The sequence below is a fragment of the Anoplopoma fimbria genome, chromosome 20 (genome assembly GCF_027596085.1).
Source record: "Anoplopoma fimbria isolate UVic2021 breed Golden Eagle Sablefish chromosome 20, Afim_UVic_2022, whole genome shotgun sequence".
Taxonomy (NCBI): Eukaryota; Metazoa; Chordata; class Actinopteri; order Perciformes; family Anoplopomatidae; genus Anoplopoma; species Anoplopoma fimbria.
The window spans coordinates 28,364,442-28,386,267 of NC_072468.1; the positions used below are offsets into that span (position 1 = coordinate 28,364,442).

At 44.6% G+C, this 21,826-nt stretch overlaps 1 protein-coding gene across 1 annotated transcript in view; it reads left to right on the forward strand.

The window, feature by feature from the left end:
* Positions 1 to 21,513, forward strand: part of LOC129109276 (collagen alpha-6(VI) chain-like) — a 32,254-nt gene extending 10,741 nt beyond the window's left edge. The window contains 30 exon segments of the mRNA XM_054621307.1: positions 317 to 395; positions 787 to 932; positions 1,246 to 1,338; positions 1,492 to 1,545; positions 1,773 to 1,844; positions 1,927 to 1,953; positions 2,074 to 2,118; positions 2,649 to 2,702; positions 3,121 to 3,183; positions 4,760 to 4,825; positions 5,235 to 5,288; positions 5,464 to 5,500; positions 5,593 to 5,645; positions 7,222 to 7,227; positions 7,470 to 7,526; positions 10,150 to 10,212; positions 10,990 to 11,052; positions 11,131 to 11,181; positions 11,831 to 11,866; positions 11,982 to 12,044; positions 12,135 to 12,197; positions 12,286 to 12,321; positions 13,798 to 13,834; positions 14,125 to 14,136; positions 15,313 to 15,806; positions 16,915 to 17,005; positions 18,490 to 19,143; positions 19,231 to 19,312; positions 20,231 to 20,331; positions 20,983 to 21,513. Coding sequence (XP_054477282.1) covers positions 317 to 395; positions 787 to 932; positions 1,246 to 1,338; positions 1,492 to 1,545; positions 1,773 to 1,844; positions 1,927 to 1,953; positions 2,074 to 2,118; positions 2,649 to 2,702; positions 3,121 to 3,183; positions 4,760 to 4,825; positions 5,235 to 5,288; positions 5,464 to 5,500; positions 5,593 to 5,645; positions 7,222 to 7,227; positions 7,470 to 7,526; positions 10,150 to 10,212; positions 10,990 to 11,052; positions 11,131 to 11,181; positions 11,831 to 11,866; positions 11,982 to 12,044; positions 12,135 to 12,197; positions 12,286 to 12,321; positions 13,798 to 13,834; positions 14,125 to 14,136; positions 15,313 to 15,806; positions 16,915 to 17,005; positions 18,490 to 19,143; positions 19,231 to 19,312; positions 20,231 to 20,331; positions 20,983 to 21,254 — 3,024 coding nt within the window. The 3' untranslated portion in view covers positions 21,255 to 21,513.
* The last annotated feature ends 313 nt before the right edge of the window (positions 21,514 to 21,826 follow it).

The following is a 21,826-nucleotide window of genomic DNA, read 5'->3' on the forward strand; positions in this document are numbered from 1 at the left end:
TGAGGCTGGTGGGAGTTTCTTGAGTTAGCAGGACGTAGTGTTGACCAGACGTTGTCCCTAAATGAAAATTCAGTAGTAGCACCGAAGTTAGCTTTCATCCTCAGGGGAGCGTGAATGTCTATGGAAACTTGGATGTCTATCCATCACTGCTTCTTTCTGGACCAACAAACATGAAATCACCAGGCCAAATGTTTTTACACGAATGAGGACAGAAGGCAAGATGTTTACTGCTAATGTGATCATCACTGACATGATGCAGAGCTCTTACCAAGTACTGTCACATTAAAAACAAATCTACATACATGTGACCCACCAGGTGCTGGTGATCTTCTCTGACGGACTCGATGAGGACGTGATGAAACTGGAGCAGGAATCTGAGCTGCTTCGACAGTCTGGTAAAACCTGCTCTGATATTTGGATGAATTGATCCTCATCTCTATTCACTGGTTTGAGTCATCCCAAAACTCTGCAAACACTTTTTCTCAGCTTCTGTTTTTTGGTCTTCTCCTCCATCTTCGCTCTGCTCTAGTTGAGGACTTCATTCATCTCTTCAGTGCCTCTTCCTCTGCTTCTTATAGTCTTTCTTTCTCCATGGTTTTGCCCCCCCTTCCTTCCCCTGTCACCTCTACTCGCGTGTCATCTTTGTAATTGATTTACTTGACTGTATTTCTACGCTATTAGATGAAGTAGGAATGTTCCCGCCACGTTTTTTACTCCTGATCCCAATCCGAGTCTTTTAGGGAAGTCGGTAAAGCTGCGATCTGTAGTCTTGTTTCTTGGGTGCAGGCGTCCACGCTCTGCTGACGGTGGCCCTGGATGGGGCCCGAGACCCGGCCCAGCTGCAGATGGTGGAGTTTGGACGAGGGTTCGGATACAAGCTTCCTCTCAGCATCGGCATGCCGAGCGTCGGCAGCACCGTCCTCCAACAGATTGTGAGTCGTTACCTCAGGTTGAACAGCTTCAGACCCTCCGTCTGCCTCAAAGAGCTAGTTTTGTCCAGAAACTCTCTCTTTGAAGACATTCACCGTGTAGAACTCAGTTGTTCTCCCAAAAGGCAATGGAAGCAAATTGTGAATAATGAAAATAAAAGAGGTTGAGGAAGTGGTTTATTTCCCACCTACGTTCTCAGCTGCACACACCAGCTCATCGCTGCTTTAGCTCTCTGCTGGATGGTCAGGTTGTGGCCTCCTCATTCTGCTGTGATTGGAGTATTTCTGTTCATGTCTCTGTCCTCTGTCTCTCTAGGACGCGGTGTCAGACAAGGAGTGCTGCAACATCATGTGCAAATGTTCGGGCCTTGAAGGCGTCCGTGGCTATCGGGGCCCCCCGGGGTCAAAGGTGACTGGAAGACACGCCTCTTTAACCCTTAAACATGATGTCTGACACCCTCAACAGGCCCGGTTCCTCTTTCTGTCTTGTAAAGATTAGTTTCTTTTAGGGCGGTTGGCCCTTTGACATCTGAGAGTTTCTGGTCTTGTGTTTTATGAACAGGGTCCGTCTGGACAGAAGGGTCAGCCGGGCTTCCCTGGAGAGGAGGGCGTCTCTGTAAGTGCTCCTCATTCAGTTTATGTTGAAACATCAGAGCTCAATGTGCTGTTGAGATGCTGAGGACCTGACAGACCGGTGTGACTGTGTGCTACCTTCATGTGCTGCCAACTTTTGAATGTTTTGGTTCCTGAAGACATGAACACATCCCAAATGAAACAGTGTTAGCGGAGCTGGTCCCTTCTGGACTCTGCTGGTTCACTGCTGGCTCTGTTTGGTTGTTGCAGGGGGAGCGAGGGCTTCCTGGACTCATTGGACCTCAGGGCTTGGAGGGCTGTCCTGGACCCAGAGGACAGAAGGTTCTTACATTCACATCTGAATCATCATCATAATGACAGAATGTAAAAGAGCATGTTGTCAGATGGTGCTTTGTGTCTGCAGGGCTCCTGGGGAGTCTCCGGTAACAGGGTGAGTACTCAGAGCTGCTGGAATGTAAAGGTGTTTGGACAAACACTAAAGTCTACCCAGGTTAGTTTGATCTCATTTACCGAGCCGGACGGCAGTGAGATGATGATTCTCTTCCAACAGGGCGAGGACGGTGAAGACGGACTGGACGGAGTCAACGGAGAGCAGGTACCAGCGTCAGCATCCAGACTAAAGCCTCATTTCAATCAATAATATTGATATTCCAATATTCCAACCCTCAGCGTGGATTCAACACAAAGAGCAGCATGCCTCCAACAAGCACCACTGGTACCGACAGATGTGTACCAGTCAGTTAGGAGAACTCGTCAGGTCCAGATAGTCGGTACCACCATGGCGTTCTGCACTCTGACATTAGGATTTTAATATGAATTTGGAATATAATCTCTTCTGATGAAATGTCACTGACAGATGTAATGAGCTGTTAGCTGGCTAGCTAATTGTTCATGCTAACCCGTGTGTTTGTGTAACGAGGGTCAACTTAAAGGAGCAGTGTGTACGATTTAGTGCCATCTAGTGGTGAGGCTGCAGGTGGAACCACGGTGTCTTCAGGAAACCTTACAACTAGTCTCTCTGTGGAGGAGGGTGGACCCAACGATGTGGGATGAGGAAGGAACAGTGAATCTCTAGTAATGTCCTGTAGTCAGGGTCCTGATCTGGTTCTGGTTCTGAGTCTGCAGGGACTGACGGGACCAGACGGAGCTCGAGGAGAGAGAGGAGAACCTGGAGACCCAGTAAGACTTTGAATTCTTGATGTCCTGCATGGAGCTACTCCGCTTTAGTGTGTTTGTGTTGTGGAGGGCAAGTCTTATTAAACATGAATAATATTAATATTTATCAAACGTCTAATTCAAACCAAGTATGACGAAGAGCAAAGAATGAATTATTATATTCCTGAGAATGTAGTGAAATAAAGGATATTTACCACTGGCAGTATCATTACCCGTAGTGAATATTATGATCGCTGTGACTTCTTTCTGCGTTTATGTTTCTGCAGATAGGATTATTTATATGTCTATGTTTTATATATATTTATTGAGTGACCTGCTGTAACTCAGAGGAAAACCCTTTAGTCCATCCACACTGATCAGCTGGGAGGCGTTGACCTCTGACCCCGGCCGGTTGATTGACAGGTTGACCTGTCGTCCTCAGGGTATCTCAGGAATCAGAGGGGAGGAGGGGCTTAAAGGACAGCGAGGACTCAGAGGAGATCCGGTGAGTCCAACATTTGATTTGATGATTATTATTCTTTTATTTCTGACCAGATCAGACATCGTTTCTCATTTGAAGAAGAAGTTCATCTGAACATGTGTGCATTCATCCTGACCAATCAGAGGAGTCCTGATCCCTCACTGGCTTCCCCCACAACCCTTATTCATAGAGAGAGAACTTTAGGGTGATTTGTTTGTCATTTAAAACTATATATTAACCATGGAAATTGTTTGCCCTTAAGACAATTGTCTCCCGTTTTCAGCTGCACTAAGAAGTCTTTATTTGTCATATGCACAATATTATTAGCAGTTTTATATATATATATATATATATATATATATATATATATATATATATATATATATATATGTAAACATATAAACAGTAGTATAAACAAGTAGCAGCAGTAATATCAACAATAGTAGCAGTAGTACAAACAGTTATAGCAGTAGTATAAAGAGTAGTATAAAGACTTATAGCAGTATTATAAACAGTATTATAAACAGTATTATAAACAGTAGTATAAACAGTAGTATATACAGTAGTATATACAGTAGTATATACAGTAGTATAAACAGTAGTATATACAGTAGTATAAACAGTATTATAAACAGTAGTATAAACAGTAGTATATACAGTAGTATATACAGTAGTATAAACAGTAGTATATACAGTAGTATATACAGTAGTATATACAGTAGTATATACAGTAGTATAAACAGTTATAGCAGGAGTCTAAATGGTAATATCAGTTGTATTAACAGTGGTACAAACCGTTGTATTAGTAGTATAAAGAGTATTTTAAACTGCAGTAGTGATAACACGCCCCTCGCCTCCCCAATGTGCAGTTAGCCAATCCCAGCTATCTGGGTTGTAGCTGCTGCTGTAGTTGGCCAATCACACATCGCATTCAATTAAAGAACGTTTGCAGATTGATTGTCTTCAAGCTAATCTAGACACTAGGTCATTATTTTCTGGTCCGGGCACAAAAAAGATTGTTTGCAGGTTTCTTGGACCGGATAAGTTTGGTTTCACTTGGTACTGGTTTATTTGGGTATCATAGGTACCGATAGCAGCCCTAAGACCAACCACAGGCCACAACACAGTGGTCCAGCAGTAAAGCTGTTCTCCGTACTACGTACTGCATACTCCAAGTACTGCTGGAGTTACTTCCTCAGACAGTTTCCTCCTCCCTGCTCCCTAGAAGGAGGTGAAGTTGTGCCAGGATTCTCAAAGGCCAGGTCAGCATGTATGTGGGAGTTCTGAGAACGAGGGAGAGTCCTCCCTGTTGGCTCAGTGTTTACAGTTACAAACACAATAAAACTGTGATGGCCTTCTAAACCCCCACATCTGACATGTCAGATCCCTTAGAGTCCTGCACATCTCAGCCAAAGTCTTCTGTACATTCTGGAGAAAATTAGCAAGAAGACAAAAACACGACCTCCCTATAAATCTGCTTGTGACAGAACATGAGATCTGATCCCAGCCCTGTCTGCTGTTGGAAAGAGCTGCAGCCATTCCCAGCTGGAGGCTCCTCTAGGTGGACTTAGACTGAGGACCCTTGTGTTTTGTCCCACAGGGTGAACCAGGTGCTGATAACACCAGTCCAGGAGCCAAAGGGGACCCTGGGAACCCAGGTTTACAGGTAGGAACCATCAAACACTGGATCTGTGTTGAGACTAATGCTGTTAGGTCAACTTCAAGTCCCACAACACCCGGCTGTCTGAAACGTCCTGCTATGATCAGGTGGCGGGGGTCAGGTACCTGATCATACAGGACACCTGAGCCAAGAGACCATAGGATGCTATGGAAAGGGTTAGGAATGGCTTAGTTAAGAATACTTTACACATCCAATCAGAGGGCTTCACACAGCTGGTAGTAGTGCCTCAAACTCAGACTGTTGGATGAATCTTCAAGCAAAGCATTCTGGATACTGTAGTATTTAGAGCCATTCTACTGTAACTGTTCTCCTCTACTAGTCCTGAAGGTCTGTTTGTATTTAAAGGGAACCTCTTCAAACACACTTAGTTAAAGTTCTTCCTCCGTCACTACAGGGTTTACCTGGAACCGACGGGGGGGCAGGAGAGGATGGAGACACGGGGAACCCGGTGAGATTTATGACCTCATATATATACCTTATATATATATATATATATATATATATATATATATATATATATTTTTGTTGTGGTTCTCCGTCTGGTTCTCCGTCTGTACGTGAACCTCAACGATGATGTAAAAGTGAAACGTGTATCAGGTGACGTGGTGTTCTCTGCTGTGCAGGGTGCAGACGGGAGGAGAGGATCTCTGGGGGACAAGGTAGGAGAGGAACCCAACACCACCAGACTCTGAAGCAGAACTTTATATATCTAATACACACTGACATACTGTCCGTCTTTGAAGGGGGTATCTGGAAACAAGGGGGTCCAGGACTTCAGGGCAGCCCAGGTGCTTCTGGTCCTCAGGTAAGTGATCAGACAACAGCTGCCAACATGAAGTCGATCAACAGGTAGAGGAACCATCTCCTCAGGACCATCTCCTCAGGACCATCTCCTCAGGACCATTAAAGTGAGACGTTCAGTCCTTTAACAATCGTTACTACATGGAGGTTAACACACTACCACCTACACCATCACAGACACCAACACCAGCACCTACACCATCACAGACACCAACACCACCACCAACACCAACACCATCACAGACACCAACACCAACACCAGCACCTACACCATCACAGACACCAACACCAGCACCAACACCATCACAGACACCAACACCAGCACCAACACCATCACAGACACCAACACCAGCACCAACACCATCACAGACACCAACACCAGCACCAACACCATCACAGACACCAACACCACCACCAACACCACCACCTACACCACCACCAACACCAACACCAACACCACCTCCTACACTATCATCATCTACACCATCACCAACACCATCACCATCTCCTACACCATCACCTACACCATCACCAACACAGACACCATCACCATCACCATCTCCTACACCATCACCAAAACCAACACCAACACAGACACCAACACCATCTCCTACACCATCACCAACACCATCACAAACACCACCACCCCCACCACCAGCACCATCCCCTATCTGCATACATAACATAGCTGCATACCGGATCACTCCTCCAACTCCAGGGAGGTTCAGGCTGTGTGAGAACCTTCTTGGCCGGCGGACAGACTTCCAGAGAAATTCAGTGGAGCTGTTTAGTGAAATGGAAACCATGTGTGGATCTTGAACAGGGACAAAAGTAAAACATCTACAGTCTTACAACTCTCAATCCTCACTGATTATTACCCAGATCATGTAAGGAAACATTTAGTGAGCCAAGAAAAACTTCTTATGAGAAATGCAGAATAATTAGCAGCTGTCTAGCTTTTTTTAACGTCACCTCCAGGCTCCTTCATGTTGATGTAATGACACACTTTCTGTCACACAGACAAACTAACTGTTCACATGAAAAGTTAAACTGAAGCTCCTCTTCTCTGCTTCAATAAAAACTCCTCTAACCGATAAAAAACAGCATCATCCAGACTCCAGATGTTTTATTTACATGTTCAACAGTGTGTGTAACATGAAAGGAGAATCCTTAGATCAGCTGATGTTCCATCAGTACTAACTCCAGACTAACCTTCTGGTTCTACTGGGAAGTCTGAAGAAGAGCTTTGATGAAGATAACTCCAGCTTGTTCTAGGCTGCTTTTATTGTGAAACTCTTGACACTGAAACAGGACGCTGTTCCTGTTTCAATCTAAGCTTCCAGCTGATTTCTTCTCTTCTTCTTCAGCTGTAGCTCAGAGGATCTTTGCCTCTTTGAACAGTGTTAAGTTCTCCTTCTACTGAACTAAAGAACTTCTTTCTACAAGATAAAAGCATTAAAGTCCTAAATGTGCGAGACCAAACTCACATATTTGCCAGAAAAGAAAAAAAACGTGGACATTCTCCAGCTCATTTATTGATTCATTTACAAGAAAAAGAACTTACGATACAAACAGCAGAGGGCAGAGTTGTTAAAAGACTAAAAACAGATGTTACTCTGAACACTCTGCGTTGCCATAGTTACACACTGAGCGAGCCCAGCGGTTACTGGGAAACAGAGAAGACTCATTACGTTACTGAGTCCCTGAAAAGAGTCCGATGAAATAGAAGATAGAAGCATCAACAGAATCAAAGAGGAATATAAAAGCTTCAGATATGAACCTCTGAAGAAGTCGTCCTCAACCAGTTTATGTTGTCTCTGCAGGGAAGCAGAGGGAAGAAGGGGGTCCTGGACCAGGAGGACTCTCTGGCTTTCCTGGAACTCAGGTCAGTGCCTCACCTCATCACCTTCATCACCTACTTCCTGTCTTCATCACCTACTTCCTCTCTTCATCACCTACTTCCTCTCTTCATCACCTACTTCCTGTCTTCATCACCTACTTCCTGTCTTCTTCAACTACTTCCTGTCTTCACCACCTACTTCCTGTCTTCTTCACCTACTTCCTGTCTTCACCACCTACTTCCTGTCTTCTTCACCTACTTCCTGTCATCACCTACTTCCTCTCTTCTTCACCTTCTTCCTCTCTTCACCACCTACTTCCTCTATTCTTCACCTACTTCCTCTCTTCTTCACCTACTTCCTCTCTTCACCACCTACTTCCTCTCTTCTTCACCTACTTCCTCTCTTCTTCACCTACTTCCTCTCTTCTTCACCTACTTCCTCTCTTCACCACCTACTTCCTGTCTTCATCACCTACTTCCTGGCCGTTTCTCAATACCAAGTATGGTCAAGTATGGACTTGCAAACTTGCAAGTTCATACTTGGATAGTTCGACTCGGGAGTACAAACTCCCGAGGACGGGAGGACGCAGTACGTCAGTACGTCATTACGTCATTACGTCATTACGTCATTACGTCATTTTGCAATTGGAACAGCAGCGAACTTGATGACGTCACCAACGTCACGACGTCACCAACTCAGCTCGTCGGTCCCGCCTACTCCGGTTATCTTCAGTCATATATATTGACAATAAAACGAAATATGATATAAAACACAACCCTGCCATTTTTCGTTTTCATTTAGAAAATATTAAAATATTAATATGTATATGTTTTGTGTTACATCTGCAACCACAACCACAGAGACACCGGAGCCAGCGGCACATCTGGAGAGGCCTAGCCGAGATCAGGCTGCTGTCAGCGGGATGCATGAGCACCACTGCCCGGTCTCCTCTCTGGTCCTCTCATATCTCTATATCTCTATATCTATATATATATATCTCCTCTCTCTGGTCCTCTCATCTCCGACAAACGTCGGCGCTTTTTTCAAACAGGCTCTATCTTGATAAATTGACCGCATATTTTAAGTCTTAACAACTACATTCTCGCTTAAAAAAATGTTAAAACTAAATTCCGTTACACAACAACAGCAGTATTTAGACAGTTATAACTGACAGTTGTGAGCCGTCTCCGCCACTGTCGGCTCTTGTTTGCTGGTGAAATGCATTCTGGGATACTTGGCTGTCCAAAGTCCACACAAGTCTCCTCCGATGCATCCTCGATATAATGGGCGGAGCGAGGACACATCCGGGTATCTGGACCGTACTTGGCTGGATGCGAACTTGTGTATTGGAACAGTACTTGGGCCGCACTAGATGACGTTTCACAAGTTCACGAGGACACAAGTACAGAGAAGTTCACATATTGAGAAACGGCCCCTGTCTTCTTCACCTACTTCCTGTCTTCACCACCTACTTCCTGTCTTCTTCACCTACTTCCTGTCTTCACCGCCTACTTCCTGTCTTCACCACCTACTTCCTGTCTTCTTCACCTACTTCCTGTCATCACCTACTTCCTCTCTTCTTCACCTTCTTCCTCTCTTCACCACCTACTTCCTCTATTCTTCACCTACTTCCTCTCTTCTTCACCTACTTCCTCTCTTCACCACCTACTTCCTCTCTTCTTCACCTACTTCCTCTCTTCTTCACCTACTTCCTCTCTTCATCACCTACTTCCTGTCTTCATCACCTACTTCCTGTCTTCTTCACCTACTTCCTGTCTTCACCACCTACTTCCTGTCTTCTTCACCTACTTCCTGTCTTCACCACCTACTTCCTGTCTTCTTCACCTACTTCCTGTCTTCTTCACCTACTTCCTGTCATCACCTACTTCCTCTCTTCTTCACCTACTTCCTCTCTTCTTCACCTACTTCCTCTCTTCACCACCTACTTCCTCTCTTCTTCACCTACTTCCTCTCTTCTTCACCTACTTCCTCTCTTCTTCACCTACTTCCTCTCTTCACCACCTACTTCCTCTCTTCTTCACCTCCTTTCTCTCTTCACCACCTACTTCCTCTCTTCTTCACCTCCTTTCTCTCTTCTTCACCTACTTCCTCTCTTCACCACCTACTTCCTCTCTTCTTCACCTCCTTCCTGTAAAAGGATAATTATACCTAAAGGAGACAGCAGGTGACGGGACGAGAGACGTCGGCTGTAAAACTTTATTAATTGAGGCCAGCAGATTTTATTTTCTTACCACAAAACATTTTTTGTGTTTTGTTTTATTCAGCTTTTCTTTTTTTCACTTTATTTTTCTCTATTATTAGAATTCTTTTATTTTTCCTAGTTTGGCAACATGACCTCATGCTGGATCTGTTTGTGATTACAGCACTTCAGTTTAGTTCAGTGTGACCTGACTGCACACAGCCGACGCCGTTGTTCATGAGCATTACAGGTTCAGTTAGCAGCTCATACACTTCTACATGTTTAGCTTCTTTAGCTGCTCACCTATATGTGACATAACAGACTGTAAGGCACCTGATTGGTTGATTTGTAGTCAGTTTAAAGGCCTCAGCATGCTTTAAAGATAGTTATGTATAACGTGTTTACGGGTCAAAGTGTTCTGAATGTTGAATGTCAGTCCTGCTCCGACTCTGTTGGTTGTCCTGCAGGGAGGACCAGGACCAGCTGGAGACCCGGGATTAGCTGGACGTCGTGGATCTAACGGACAGAAGGTGAGGGGCATGTTTTCCATCAAACCCGTCATGTTCACATCCGTCCGGCGTGGTAGCTCTACGCTGGTCGCATCGGCCCGAGGAGCATTAAGGACGCACCCAGCCCACTTTTCTGTCCCGATACAGGAAGCAGTACCTGGGATCAGGATCTGAGTCCTGATCTGGTACCGATACAGAGTCCTGATCTGATACCGATACAGAGTCCTGATCTGATACCGATACTGAGTCCTGATCTGGTACCGATACAGAGTCCTGATCTGATACCGATACTGAGTCCTGATCTGGTACCGATACAGAGTCCTGATCTGATACCAGAGTTTAATGAATAGGAGACTGAATGTTCTGAATAATGGTATCTGATACCAGATGGGCCTGTTGTCACTAACAGACATGTCTCTGCATGAAGCTGATGACCACAACTGAGGGTCTGAACGTAGGGGGACTGGTAGATCCACCTCCTGATGTGGTCTGAGCGATCGGGTCTAGACTTGTCTACACCTGTACTTAGAGCTGTCTCCTTGTGATGGGACTGAATAATTGAATGTCTTTAGTTCTGCATGGACCTACATGTTGGACACATGAACATGTGGACCTGGTGACGGAGGATCACCTTAGTTACTGAATGATGGAGCAGATTCCATCCCCATCCATCCCATAATAGTAGTTGGGATGTTTCAGTCTGGTGGAGGACCGAGCACGCTGCTCGTGTGGAGGACATTTAAAGGTCACATTTAGTGAGTGAGTAAAGTAATGTTGTTGTTGTTGTTGTTGTTAAAGGGCCAACCAGGAGAGCCCGGTGTGAAGGGGGCTGCCGGAACACCGGGACCCAGAGGAATGCCGGTAAGGAGCTGAGCGTCACTGTGAATACTGTGAGTGTATTGTTCCATCAGTGAGTCTGACCGTCTGTCCGTGTCTCAGGGCCAGGACGGAAAAGACGGCTACGGACCTCCAGGACCCAAAGGATCCAAGGTGAACAGGACGTCCTCACAGCAGAAAACTGAAGTCTACTTTACGTCCTCTGCTGCTGTGTGAATATCAGTATATTAATATATAGTATATAGTATATTACATTACAGTCATTTAGCAGACGCTTTTATCCAAAGCGACTTCCAGGAAGTGTATTCAACATAGGTATTCAAGAGAACTACTAGTCACCAGAAGTCATCAGTGCATCTCATAAACCAGAGCAAAAGTACAGAAACAAACTAATACCAATACAATAAGTGCAACAAACTGAATACAATAAGTGCAACAAACTAATATGAATACAATAAGTGCTAAGTGGAAGGCTCGGGGTAGTATTTCTTGAAGAGGTGAGTTTTCAGCCTGCGCCGAAAGAAAGCGCCCCAGAAGAAGAGGTGATTAGAGAGCTCCAGTTAAAGGGGTTGGTTATGTATCTATGTGAGGAAGGTCACAGCCTCCTCATCGCTCCAACTTTTCCCCGTCAGCCTCTCTTGTCTCTCCGATGTTTCATCACAAAGTCGCTTCCTAACCCTCTGAGTGGAGACCTCTGTGTTTAAGTGGAATCAATATATCGTATAGCTTCTGCTCTGATACAACAAAAAGAACTAAAGTGTAAATGTAAAGTGTTTTCATTACATCTCATCTTCTCTTTAAGGGGGATCCTGGTTTCCCTGGTTACCCTGGTCTACAGGTGAGTCCATCCACGTCTTAAGGACTGAGATCTAAATCCAACCTGCAGTCAAAACATGAAGAAGAAGAAGCCCGTTGGAGTCCAAACGGTTCAGTCCGGTTTCTTGTGTGTTCAGGGTGAGAGCGGTCAGATGGGAACCAAAGGATACCCAGGACGTAAAGGGAACCAAGGTCGAGGGGTGAGCGACAACAGGCCGCCATTTTGTTTTCTTATTTTGAAAGTGTTTTTCTTCTTCTGTGACTTTTGAATTCTGGTCTGGTGGATCCAGGGGAACTCCGGCGGGCCGGGAGCCTCAGGCGGGCCTGGAGACCCGGGACATCCAGGACACAAGGTGAGAGCTTGTTTTAGGTATCACCCTCAGTACATGATGAGGTTGATGATATCAGTATGAAGTAGTAATGATACCCCCCCTCCATCAGGGTCCCAGAGGTCTCCCTGGAGGCAGAGGCATGACTGTAAGTACTTCTACTTTTACTACATATATATACTTTTACTTCAGTAAGGTTTGGTATGCAGTAATCTAAGTGCTTTTACTGCAGTAGATGATCTAAGTACCGTATTTTCCGCACTATAAGGCGCACTTAAAAGCCTTTAATTTTCTCAAAAAACGACAGTGCGCCTTATAATCCGGAGCGCCTTATATATGGATTAATTCTGGTTGTGCTTACTGACCGTGAAGCGGTTTTGTGTGGTACACGGTGTGTGTGTATAAGGTTCACCATCATATTACAGTGTGTGTATAAGGTTCACCATCACATTACAGTGTGTGTGTGTATAAGGTTCACCATCATATTACAGTGTGTGTATAAGGTTCACCATCATATTACAGTGTGTGTATAAGGTTCACCATCACATTACAGTGTGTGTGTATAAGGTTCACCATCACATTACAGTGTGTGTGTATAAGGTTCACCATCACATTACAGTGTGTGTGTATAAGGTTCACCATCACATTACAGTGTGTGTGTGTATAAGGTTCACCATCACATACAGTGTGTGTGTATAAGGTTCACCATCACATTACAGTGTGTGTATAAGGTTCACCATCACATACAGTGTGTGTGTATAAGGTTCACCATCACATTACAGTGTGTGTGTGTATAAGGTTCACCATCACATTACAGTGTGTGTGTGGTTCATCAATTACAGTGTGTCACCATCACATTACAGTGTGTGTGTGTGTATAAGGTTCACCATCACATTACAGTGTGTGTGTATAAGGTTCACCATCACATTACAGTGTGTGTGTGTATAAGGTTCACCATCACATACAGTGTGTGTGTATAAGGTTCACCATCACATTACAGTGTGTGTGTGTGTGTGTGTGTGTATAAGGTTCACCATCACATTACAGTGTGTGTGTATAAGGTTCACCATCACATACAGTGTGTGTGTGTATAAGGTTCACCATCACATTACAGTGTGTGTGTATAAGGACCCAACATGGCTCCTGTCAAGAGACACGCTTACGACGCAGACTTCAAACTCAAGGCTATCAGTATTTTATATATTGTAGGAGTGTGGGAAACAAAAGGGCTGAGAAAGGCTTCTTGTGGACGGAGTAAATAAACGTCGGCTTTATTTCACACTCTGCATTCGCTCTGACAACACAACACGCGCTCCCCCGTCCCACATCATTAACTCATCAACCCGCTAACGGTCATGGGTAATGTAGTTTGACTGACTGACTGTTTTGTTTCGCTTAATGCGCCTTATAGTCCGGAGCGCCTTATATATGAAAAAAGATTGAAAATAGACCATTCATTGACAGTGCGCCTTATAATCCAGTGCGCCCTATAGTGCGGAAAATACGGTACTTTAACCGTGGCTGTTATTCAGTCTTTACTTCCCTCGACCTGCCAACATTAAATATTATATATTATTATATATTATATATATATTTTCACACAACATATTGTCTGTTTTGTCAGGAGTGTCAGCTGATCAGCTACATCAGAGACAACTGTGGTGAGTGTTTACATGTGTGTGTGTGTGTGTGTGTGTGTGTGTGTGTGTGTGTGTGTGTGTGTGTGTGTGTGTGTGTGTGTGTGTGTGTGTGTGTGTGTAACATGCTGTAGATCCTTTATTAGCCTTGAACACAATAAGGTTCATATTACAGACATGAAGTTTTAAAACAGAAAGTAACCAAATACTCCATAAATACTCCATAAAATCTCTTTATGTTTACTGACTTGTGTCAAAACTGCAATAATTTAAATCTCAATCTTAACAAATAATATGTGTTCTCCTCCACACAGTGTGTTACCAAGGTATGTATCCATCTTCTATCTGGTAAGTACAAGAGAGAAAGCTCCAGCAGTGACGCCTACTCTCCATTAATTCACCTTTTGACCTTTCAGTGTCACTTCTTACATTACATTACATTAGAGTCATTTAGCAGAGGCTTTTCTCCAAAGCAACTTACAGTCAGTAGTATGTTACATATCATTCACCCATTCACACACTGATGACAGGCTACCATCAAGGTGCCACCATCAGACTCTAACTAACATTCATCATCAGTCCACACCGATGGCCTTCAGGAGCAACTTGGGGTTAAGTGTCTTGCCCAAGGACACATCGACTGCTGAAGCCGGGTATCGAACCACCGACCCTCTGATTGGAGAACTACCTTGCTCTCCACTACGCCACAGCCGCCCCTTCTTATATTTCATTTGTCATGCCTGTAGCTGATGATGTTGACTGTTAGCAGTTACATGACGCTCTCTCATCATTTTTAAAAGAGACATCTGTGTTTACGTACAGTAATGCAGAGGTCAATGATGTAAGATTGGCTCTATCATTTATATTGTTTTATTGTTTTATAGTCACCGTAAGTTTCTGCCTCTTCTGTTTAATTATGAACGATTGTTGCAACTGAAAATAAGAAGTGGTTCATCACATAAGACCATTCCATTGGTTTGTGGACTTGTCGTGGTTTTGAAGCCTCCACATTGATATTTTGCCTGTCGCCATCTTGGTTTTTGTCTGTTGCTATCTTCTTTTTTGGAACCAGAAGTGACACGAGAGGGCAGAGCTAAGTACATGTGTGCTTATTGTACCCTTTAAAGACCAAAATGTTACAGTTAACTCTGATGAAGTGAAAGCATGAGGAAAGGGACAGAGCAGTCAATCAGTGTGTAGCCCCGCCCTAAAGCATCCCCTGCTTTATGGTCTGTTTGACTCTAAATGGAGCATCATTTACTAAATGAACATCATGCTGTATTGCAGAAGACTTGAAACTAGAGATTGAGACCATAAACTCATGTTTACAATGTTTACTGAGGGAATAAATCAAGAGAGAAGTAGAGTCATTTTCTCATAGACTTCTATACAACCAGAGGAGTCGCCCCCCTGGTGGACAGGAGAGAGAATGCAGCTTTAAGACATGGGGTTTTGGGTTGTATTTGTTACTTTCTTACACTTCTACAACATGAATCCTCCAGGTGAGTCAGAGTGCCCGGCCTACCCCACCGAGCTGGTGTTGGGTCTGGACATGTCGGAGGACGTGACCCCGGCAGCCTTTGAGAGGCAGCGCTCCGTCCTCCTGTCCCTGCTGGAGGACATCGCCGTCTCCGAGAGCAACTGTCCGACGGGCGCTCGCGTGGCCGTGGTGGGTTACAGCGCCTACACCAAGTACCTGATCCGCTTCCAGGACTACCACCGCAAGACTCAGCTGATCGAGTCCGTGAAGAACATCGCCCTGGAGAGGACGTCCAACCGGCGGCAGCTGGGGGCCGCCATGCGCTTCGTGGGTCAGAACGTCTTCAAGCGGGTCCGAGCAGGAATGCTGATGAGGAAGGTGGCGGTCTTCCTCTCCAACGGACCCTCGCCAGATGTTAGCGACATCGCCACCGCAGTGATGGAGTACCGGGCCCTCGGCATCGTCCCGGCAGTCATCTCTCTGAGGAACGCTCCTGCTGTTGGTCGAGCCATGGAGGTAGGTTAGGTTCAGAAGTTCAGAAACATCACTTCATTCTGACCTCATTCTGACCTCATTATGACCTCATCCCGACCTCATTATGACCTCATTCTGATCTCATTCTGAATTCATCCCGACCTCATTCTGAATTCATCCCGACCTCATTCTGACCTCATTATGACCTCATTATGAACTCATCATGACCTCATTCTGACCTCAGTCTGACATCATTCTGAATTAATTCTGACCTCATTCTGACCTCATCCCGACCTCATTCTGACCTCATTCTGACCTCATTCTGACCTTATTATGACCTCATTCTGACCTCATTCTGACCTCATTCTGAATTCATTCCGACCTCATTCTGACCTCATCCCGACCTCATTATGACCTCATTCTGACCTCATTCTGACCTCATCCCGACCTCATTATGACCTCATTCTGACCTCATTCCGACCTCATTCTGACTTCAAAATCCATCTTGTCAGGCTTCAAGTCATGTGTTTGTGACCATTAAGCCAGAGCACCGACCAATCAGAGTCCAGTGAGGAGCTACAGGCAGCTGGGGGCGGGGCTTAACTGTGGGTGAGATCAGACGGAGAGGAGACTGTTGGTTCTAAACAACAATGGAGTCTCCTGAAGTCTCTGAAGAGAGAACTGGAGAGGCGTTCTTCATTGAAAGAGGACCAAAAGGCCTTTTCTACATGGAAAAGATGTTTTCTCTCTTCTCCTGATGGCTTCAGTTAGAGTTTGATTGACAGATGGTTCATCCAATCACCTGCCACGTGTTTTTTAAAGCGCCTGCCCTTTCCCCTTTCCTTTGAACAAAGCGACAGCAGTTGTCAATCTCGGTGACAGAAGGCAGAAAATATCTCAAACACCTTAATTAATTCCAACTCGCTTTTATTTTAGTCTACCTGTTCAGTTATGATTACATTTACCGTCTGGAGTCTGAAATATGTCTCTGGCATGAAGAAACTGCAGCCAGCTCAAAAAGTTATGACTATTATATAAATCATAATGTTGAAGAACATGTTCAAGACAACAGTGTACCTACTGCATGTCATCGTTTCTCCTTTTTGTCGGAATGAATTGATGAATAACCTCAGCTGCTGTCTCTCCTCAGGTCGACGACTCAGGAAGCTCCATCTTCACCGTTCTGGGGAGAGACATGGCTGCCGACCTGAAGAAGGTCAAGAGCTGTGCCGTCTGTTACGGTACGCTGAGCTTCATATAAATCATCAGCAATATTATCAGTACTGTGCTTTATTTTGAATGCTTGGCTTTTGGTAGGTTGAACTAACAAATTGAATGAAGTGTGGGATTAAATTGAGGAGAAGAGTCCGGACACTCAGAGAAAGAAAACTCATGTTGGCTGTTATTGTTTCTGTCACTACCAAGAATTCATGTTCAGGGTTGAAATGTAGAAATGGAAAGCTTTGCTTTCAGCTCCCAGGTCACAATGACAGTCAAGCTCCATCTCCCTGCTTTGGTGAGCAAAACCCCAACTTAACTGCTACTACTTAACTCCTCCACTGGTGGCAGCAACCCACCATTCTGGCGGAGAGCCACGGAGCTGTGACCTTAACGGGGTCAGTACGCGTTGAAGTGTTGGATCATCAGACGCTGTTTGAAATCTTTCCCAGGTCAGAATTAGAGGTAACTCCATATTTAAATGATGATCCCATCACGCCTCGACAGTTTCCTTTGATTGTGGTCATTCTGTACGGCTATGAACTCCGTAGGTGTAGACGTAGTTGGACTACCAAGTATTTTAAAGCCTCCCCTTTGCTTTATCCGACCTCTGGCCCTGCTGGAGGTCCGGTTTAATGAAACCAACAGAGGATGCATTCTGTGCAGGTGAACTACTAGTTGATGACAAAAACACAGCTGGTCCGAACCCTACCGCCTGACTTACTGCTGAGAACATGGATACCTATACATCGTGGCTGAGATGGCTTTAGTACTCCATAATCCTGTAGGACTATCCACAAAGAAGACAGCCTTTCTTCTTTCTAGAAAGTACATGTTCCCTGAAGGACTCCTCCAGTATCCCTGTGAAAGTTGGGGACTTTTCTACGATGTTCTACATTGAAGACTGACTCTGCATTGATTGGCTCAAGTTTTCTTTTTGGTTCCCCAGCATACGGTTTCCTCACGCTTGGAAGTGTGATTCTTCAATAATTGGAGCACATCCTTCACAGCCCCTCTCTGAAAATGGCAAAGACCAGCCATATCTGCTGGAAATGTATTTCATGTGACACTAAAAAGTTACATCCAGAGTCACATCTTGTTTGAACTCCACTAAAGAGTTTGACAAGGCCTCCCCAAGTTCTTCTCACTCAGAGGTTATGTGTTTCTGGATCAGGGTGAGCTAGGATAAACTATGAGGAACCATAGATGTAACATATTTATTCTTTAGGAAGTACTTGAAACGTTAGATAAGAATAATATTACATTACATTACATTACAGTCATTTAGCAGACGCTTTTATCCAAAGCGACTTACAGGAAGTGTATTCAACATAGGTATTCAAGAGAACTACTAGTCACCAGAAGTCATCAGTGCATCTCCTTTCTTAAACAAGCATCTAAAAGCATAAACCAGAGCAAAAGTATAGTATAATATAATTGAAGTCACAGCAGCCATTCTCTAACTAGTTAAGTTGGCTTCTTGATTATTACTCTTTTGTTCCTTCAGACCCCTGCCAGCGTTCGGAGCGGTGCTCCTTCATCCAGGAACCGGTGAAGCCCCAGGAAGTAGACATGGACCTGGTCATGGTAGCGGACAGCTCCAGGGAGATTCAGGCTGACGAGTTCGCCGGCATCCAGCAGCTGCTGGGCTCTGTGGTGGAACAGCTGGCCGTGAGCCCGCAGCCCGGCAGGCCCGGAAACCAGGCCCGGGTGGCCTTGGTCCACCAGAGCAGCGCCCAGGCTACCAAGGTAGATTTTGACCTCGGGTCCTACCAGACTAGCTCCATGATGAAGAACCACCTGATCCAGAACTTCAAACAGCAGGGCGGCTCTTTGTCGCTGGGACGGACGCTGGAGTTCACCCTGCAGGAGGTGCTCCTGAAGGCAGTCCAGCCCCGGAGGAGGAGGGTGCTGCTGACCGTGGTCGGCACCCAGACGGCTCACGAGGACCGAGCCAAGCTGCGCTACATCTCCCAGAAGGCCAAGTGTGAAGGGGTGGCGGTGTTCGTGGTGACGGTCGGAGATCGTTACGACCGGACGCAGGTTGAGGAGCTGGCCAGTCCGCCTTTGCAGCAGCACCTGATCCACATGGGCCGTCTGAGGGCTGACGAGCAGGGCTACGCCCAGCGCTTCTTCAGGGTCTTCCTCTCCGCCCTCAACAGTAAGACCAGACCGACAGTTTGTCATCCAGATATCATCTTTTCTTGAAGTTTTTCTCATCGTTTCTTTGCATTTGTGTTTATTTCAGAGGGATTGAACAAGTATCCTCCTCCTTTATTGAAACAGACCTGTAACCAGCTGACAGACCAGGAATTCTATCCTCAGGACGGGTGACTCACACTGTCTATATACATTTTGTTTTATACATTACTAATGTGTGAGTGAAGAAGTGACCCAAACTGCACACTGAAATATGATCGTTGAAATGCTGTTCAAACATTTTTGGAAACCGAACTTCCAGGCACCTTCATTCAAAGTGGGCTGAATCTATACTGAAAAAAAGATGTCAGTGTAAATCTATTGAAGTAGCTTCTTTAATCTTATTTTATAGAATTTATGTCATTGTATCTGGAGTCATATGTTGCTCATCCCAACACTTAAAGGATAACTATTTCTTAGTAATTACCTTGGTGAGTAAATTGTATCTTAACTGACACAATCCAAATGTAACCCCAAGTTATATTAAAAACAGTTGTAGTTTTCCTTTAATGTTCACTTACTGACCTGCACCTCCTTCATCTTCTAAAGACATTCATACCTTCAAGATCTTATTTAAGTTAAACGGTGAAAGTATATATATACTTTTTGGGGCGGCTGTGGCACATGAGGTAGAGCGCTTGTCCCGCAACCACAAGGCTGGTGGTTCGAACCCCTCTACCGGCAACATGCCGAGGTGTCCTTGAGCAAGACATCTAACCCCAAGTTGCTCCCCGGGCGCTTCTTAGCAGCCCACTGCTCCTCTGGGATTTCCCCATTGTGGGACTAATAGAGGCTTAATTATAAAATACTTAAAGTACCAAAAGTAAAAGTATTCATAGTGCATAAAGAATCATAATGAATCAGAATAAATCATAAAGATTCAGAATGAATCATATTGAATCATAATGTATCATAAAGAATCATAATAAATCAGAAAGATTCAGAATGAATCATATTGAATCATAATGTATCATAAAGAATCATAATAAATCATAAAGAATCAGAATGAATCAGAATGAATCAGTGAGTTGTGGCTTCTGTTTGTCCAGTCAGGAGATCAGAGAGCAGAGAGACGAGGAGACCGGAGGACAGACTCAGTCCGGACAGATGGACGTCACTGACACCCTGACCGGAGGAGACGGACTCAACGGTAGAACACACACACACACACACACACACACACACACACACACACACACACACACACACACACACACACACACACACACACACACACACACACCATTCCAATTAGTCCTCCAATCTATTAGTCCACCAATCGACTAGTCTACTAATCTATTAGGATGGACAGAAACCAATATAAACCTATAACTATAAACCTGAACCAGTCCTAACTATAGACCTGAACCAGTTCTAACTATAAACCTGAACCAGCCCTAACTATAGACCTGAACCAGTCCTAACTATAGACCTGAACCAGTCCTAACTATAGACCTGAACCAGCCCTAACTATAGACCTGAACCAGCCCTAACTATAGACCTGAACCAGCCCTAACTATAGACCTGAACCAGTCCTAACACTAACTATTAGTGTTATTAAAAGAGGAAAGTCTTGAATGTGGTGATGGTGTCTGCCCCCCGGACTGAAACTGGAAACTGGTTCCACAGGAGAGGAGCTTCTTTATTGGATTTTTAAGATGTTCAGATTACTGAGACATGACGCTGTTCTCTTCATGCTGATTAGTGTTCTGTTGTTATCTCTCTGAAGAGAAGATGTGATCCCTGGTCACCAGTCACAGTGAGTGATGTGTCTTCATCTCTCTCTCCTGTCTTCCACCAGACGTCTGTCTCCTCCCAAAGGACAGCGGTGGCTGCTCCAACTTCACCCTGATGTGGTTCTTTAACAGCCACGAGGGGAAATGCTCTCGCTTCTGGTACGGCGGCTGTGGCGGCAACGACAACCGCTTTGCGACGCACAATGACTGTGAGAGACTCTGTCCTACGACGAGAGGAGGAGGAGGAGGAGGAGGAGGAGGAGGAGGAGGAGGAGGAGGAGGAGGAAGAGGTATCGCAGGACGTCGCCGTCGGTTGAAGATAGATGCTTTTCACTAAACGTGAATCGGAAAAAGAACTGAAGAGTCTGTACAGGGACGCTGAAACCTGTTTCCTTCACTTTGTCTCCTTCATGCTCAGTTTCTCCAGAGAGTAGCCTTTTAGTTTTTAATATTCTTTGTCATCTTAACTGTCATTTGTGACACTCCAGACCTTCCAGGATATTGATGTCTGTTGATGATCAGGTGCTATTTTTTAAAAGATCAGTTGAAAACAAAAACAAATGGAATTGAAATAAAGGTCACATGCTTCATCTGGATTCAGTTACATTAGTAACTAATATTTTATAGTTTGTACTAGTTTCTGATTAAACTATATATTTCTCATACATTGTCTGTTAATATCTAGAGTGTCTGTTTATCCCCAAACACAAATCAACTATTGTTTATTGTCTCTTCATTCACACTGAATATTATGTATATTAACCCTAACCCTGATGAAAGAAATCCCTCATCGTTCTTATTTAATATAATTATTTCTAACCAAAACAATATACTTCAGCAAAACTGAGCAGTACTGTCTTTCTGCCACAAGGAGGCGCCACATCTCTCTTTAACTTGCATCACGTTGTC